The 4,051-nt window shown below is 44.7% G+C and overlaps 1 protein-coding gene across 1 annotated transcript; it reads right to left on the reverse strand.

Annotated features, from left to right (window-relative positions):
* Window positions 1-525: 525 nt before the first annotated feature.
* LOC134075909 (aquaporin-8-like) lies at window positions 526-3,699 on the reverse strand. Its single transcript, XM_062530937.1, has 5 exons — window positions 3,416-3,699; window positions 2,740-2,866; window positions 1,510-1,724; window positions 1,077-1,211; window positions 526-568 (listed from the first exon to the last, which is right to left on the reverse strand). Exons 1-5 carry the CDS (start codon window positions 3,697-3,699, stop codon window positions 526-528), a joined length of 804 nt encoding a protein of 267 aa, XP_062386921.1.
* Window positions 3,700-4,051: the final 352 nt, after the last annotated feature.

A 4,051-nucleotide genomic window follows, 5' to 3' on the forward strand; every position in this document is an offset into this window, starting at 1 on the left:
AATTGTTATTATTTGTATTATTTGTTTATTAGTTTATGTCTTTATTTATTAATTTTAATTGTTATTATTATTATTTATAGCTCAGCAATATGCCACACCAGGAACAGAAAAGGACATTACAATGTTGTATCTTTATTTTATTAATTAACATGAACTCATGGAAATGTAAACAAAAGACAATGACATAAAGTATGACAGTGCTACAGTATAACTCATGACTATATACTGTATTATTATAAATTATTCAAAGGTATTTAAGACAATCATTTGCATTTCATTTTGTGTGTGTTCTTCTTAACAGCAACAGGCATGTGTGAGATATGAATTCCAGTAAAGCAGCAGCATGTGGGATTGTTCTTTTGTAGGCAATTATATGTAATCATATTACTTTTCAGAAAGAAACATGCATTGGCAAGGGTATTACATTTCAAATACATGTTTAAAAAAGTGCAACTAATTTAGATTTGTATGTACAGATTCAGATTATGAATTTTCCATTCATATGATCGAGGTGTAGGTCTTGGGTCACTTCAAGAAAACTCGAACCTTCTCATCACCAATCAGCAACCTGACAACGAAAACAGCCATAGTTAGAGTCTGGGAACGGGTTTAGTGTGGACTTCCTGTGGAACTGGTCCACAGACCGTCCACTCTGTTACTTACGGATGACAATTTTCAACCTGTCACATGCTAACCATGCCACAAACATGTACCAAGTGGAACATTTGAGGCTTAGTATAGTAATAAAGATAAGACAGTGACAAACAGACTCATTTGTGTCAACCTATCAACCTAGATTCTGAACTGCTGTCGCGTGTCCTCGCAAGTATGAATAAAGTATTCATTCATGAATATGCATGAATGGAATCTGCATTAAATATAGCTAGAAGATGTGCCTTTCATCTGTGAATGGACTGGTTGCAAATTAGCCAACTGGCTAACCTTTTATGTAACACATCTACAGACATTGTTATGGCATTGACTGTGATAGCTATGTATGTAATAATGTGCGCTGCATTGTCCCTGACAAATAAACTAATAAAAAAATAATTGAATGTGTGAGGTCCAGGGCTTACCTGATGATGCTGCCGGTAAGCACAGCCCCAGCCATAGGGCCGACCCAGTATATCCAGTGGTAGGTCCAGTAGTTGGCCGCCACCGCAGGGCCGAAAGCTCGGGCTGGGTTCATGCAGGCCCCAGAAATGCCTCCTCTGAAACACACATGAGGGGATTCATGTGAACAGTTTTCATAGCTCAGTTTCAGAAAACATTTTTGACATTGTGACAGCTTACACATTATACTCCCTCTTCATTTTTGACCATTTGTATAAGTCAGTGGTTTAAACATTACCTGCCAAAGATCAAATAGTTGAAGTGATTCTTTACATTGTTAATTGCAGTCTGAAAGACTAGAGTCAAACTGCATCAGACAGTTCATACTTTTAAGGAGTTTTTAAGGAAATAAACATGATAAAATAAAGATGTTCTGCTGCCTGGATCTGTTCTCACCCTGCCAGGATGTCTGCAGCGACGGTGAAGCCGATGCATAGGGGTGCCAGCACGCTGCGGGTTTTGCCGTTCACCGCTCCCATGCACACCACCATGGTCAGGAACAGGGTCATGATGGCCTCCGCCCCGACGGCCCGGCCTATCTGCACATCGGCCTGCACCGTGGTGAAGGCGCCGCCAGACGTGTTGTCGTAGGTCTCCATCGGCGACACGGCCTGGGGGGACGTGGGTTATAGTAAGTAAGTAAGTAAGTAAGTAAGGTTTATTTATAGAGCACATTTAACCACAGCTCACACTGTCCAAAGTGCTGTACAAAGTGCATAAGCTAACAAATAATAAAATAGGATAAAAATAGATTAGCAAATAAATACATACAGAACAGTGATTTAGGCTAAGATGACATCAACAGACAACACTTAATTACAGACATACCAGGGTAGACAATTAACGCACAGGGAAGGCCAATGTAAAAAGGTGTGTTTTAAGTCTGGATTTGAAAAGGGTTATTGAGAGGGCATTTCACATTATGCACATAAGGGTTTTGCCTCGAGTGTTTACATTAGTAATGGCTGTAGATTGCCTCCTATGCACAGAGCTATAGGAGGACAAGTGCATGGAGTGTGTTTCATTTGCAAGTGTGTGTGTGATCAAATGGTGTTACTCATTCCAGTAGGGTGCCCTCTGAAATGTCATTCACTGAAGCTCAATGGTGTTTTTTGCCCCCAACGGCACCTTCCAGGCGGCACAGCCTAAAAGGCACTACTTTTACCCTATTCCTAACCCTAACCCCCTCAACCCTCATCCTACCCCTAAACTGAGGAGAATAGTACCTTGAAGGCAGCGCAGCCTGGAAGGCACCATTGAGAGCAAATAATACCAAAGAAGACCTTCACTAAAAGTCAAATGTCTGTTTATCTGAATTTCTAAAAAGATGGTGAAATCTGGCAGTGAAAGGGCAAAACTCAGTTCAAAACCAGTTAACCTGTCATCACTGTTTTTTATTCTCTGAAATCAGCAGAGGCTCGAGCACCTAATCCTTTTACAGCTTAATAGTCTGTAGAGGAGGGTGCAGACATAGACGGAAAAGTTCAAACATGCTGCGATAAGAAAGATAACTATAACTTGGGATGCTCATTTTAACTACATCAGATAAGGCAGGAATGTGGAAAATTCCGTTTTTGTCCTCCAGTCAGTGGTGGCTGCATCTGTGTCCCGCCGCGGGACTCTCACCTTGGCCAGAGCGGCTCCGATCATGCCGCCGCACAACTGGGAGAGGATGTAGGGGAGAAGCAGAATGACCTTCAGACCGCCAATCATGCAGGCCGACACAGACACTGCTGGGTTGAAGTGGCCACCGCTGTATGTGGGTTTCAGAGAAAAATGACAACATTATATGTAATACACTACATACGGCTAATAGCTTGTGCTCCTTTCTGTACTGGTGATGTGATACAAATATAAAGTATTACCGGGTACTGGATCCTAACATGTAGCCTAATGCCTTAACTTTATTTTCTTTAACTTTATTGGGCATTTTACATTTATTTTGTGAGTCAAACGTTTTTCAAAAATCAATCAAAAATGTTACAGAAAAGTCAGTTACAGTTTCTTGAACATTTTGGATGACTGAAATACGCTGGACACTTAAGGCTACTAAAATGAAAGGCAATATTGACACTTACATGCAGTTTAGCACAGGTAGGTGCGCTGTAGTAAAATCATAGTCAAAACTAAACTCCCAGTGACCTTGTCATAGGGGATGCCCCCCAACGTACACCCCTGCAGTCCCTTATAGCCCCCTCCTCTCCCCATTCTTTATGGCTGGTCCTACCCCTAACTGGCGCCCCCTATGACCCCTGCCCCCCCTTACTACCCCCCCCCCCCCCCCCCCCGGCCCCCTCCATACCTGATTTCCCCCAGCACGGCGATGACGATGCCCAACGCCAAGCCGTGAGCCAGGGCAGGCTGCAGCCTCCCGGTGCCGCTGACGTTCTCCACCACCGAGAGGCAGCCGATGAAGATGAAGAGCGTGGAGCCCAGCAGCTCGGCCAGGCAGGGCTGGACGTAGCGCAGGAACAGGGCGGCTCGCCTGCTCGTCGGCTTCCTCTGCTCTGGCCCTGCATCTGGACCCCCTGCGGCTTCAGCGGTGGGAAGGTCATACAGCTCCGTCTTGGACAACGACTTGGGCATCCTCGGGGCAGGTCGGTTCTGGAGGTTCTGGAGAGCATTCTGGAATCTGTGGGATAATAACCCCCCCCTCCTCCCTTCCCCCCGATAACCGCCCACTTTATCCTCCTACATGGAGCACGAGAGTGTTGCTGATAAGCGTCAAGAGGGAAAGGAGAGAGAGAGAGAGAGGTGGGTGGAGAGAGAGATAGAGAGAGTAGTGAAAGGAGGTGGGAGGGAGAGGGAGAGATTGGAGGAAGTAAACACACAGTGTGGTGGCAAACACAGGGCAGGTGAAAGACTCAGGCTCAGGAGAAAAAGGCAGTGGAAGGTTGCGGTGTCTTGGATGTTGCAAAGTGTCCTCTACTTTGTGTAG

The sequence above is a fragment of the Sardina pilchardus genome, chromosome 3 (assembly GCF_963854185.1).
Source record: "Sardina pilchardus chromosome 3, fSarPil1.1, whole genome shotgun sequence".
NCBI classification, from domain to species: domain Eukaryota; kingdom Metazoa; phylum Chordata; class Actinopteri; order Clupeiformes; family Clupeidae; genus Sardina; species Sardina pilchardus.

What these genes read in the sequence shown, in the direction of transcription:
- LOC134075909 (XM_062530937.1), bottom strand. Translation starts at nt 3,699, where the DNA reads ATGCCCAAGTCGTTGTCCAAGACGGAGCTGTATGACCTTCCCACCGCT. An exon ending in TCGGAGCCGCTCTGGCCAAG is followed by an intron (nt 1,725 to 2,739) that starts GTGAGAGTCCCG and finishes ACGTCCCCCCAG; the next exon opens with GCCGTGTCGCCGATGGAGAC. An exon ending in GCTGCAGACATCCTGGCAGG is followed by an intron (nt 1,212 to 1,509) that starts GTGAGAACAGAT and finishes TGTGTGTTTCAG; the next exon opens with AGGAGGCATTTCTGGGGCCT.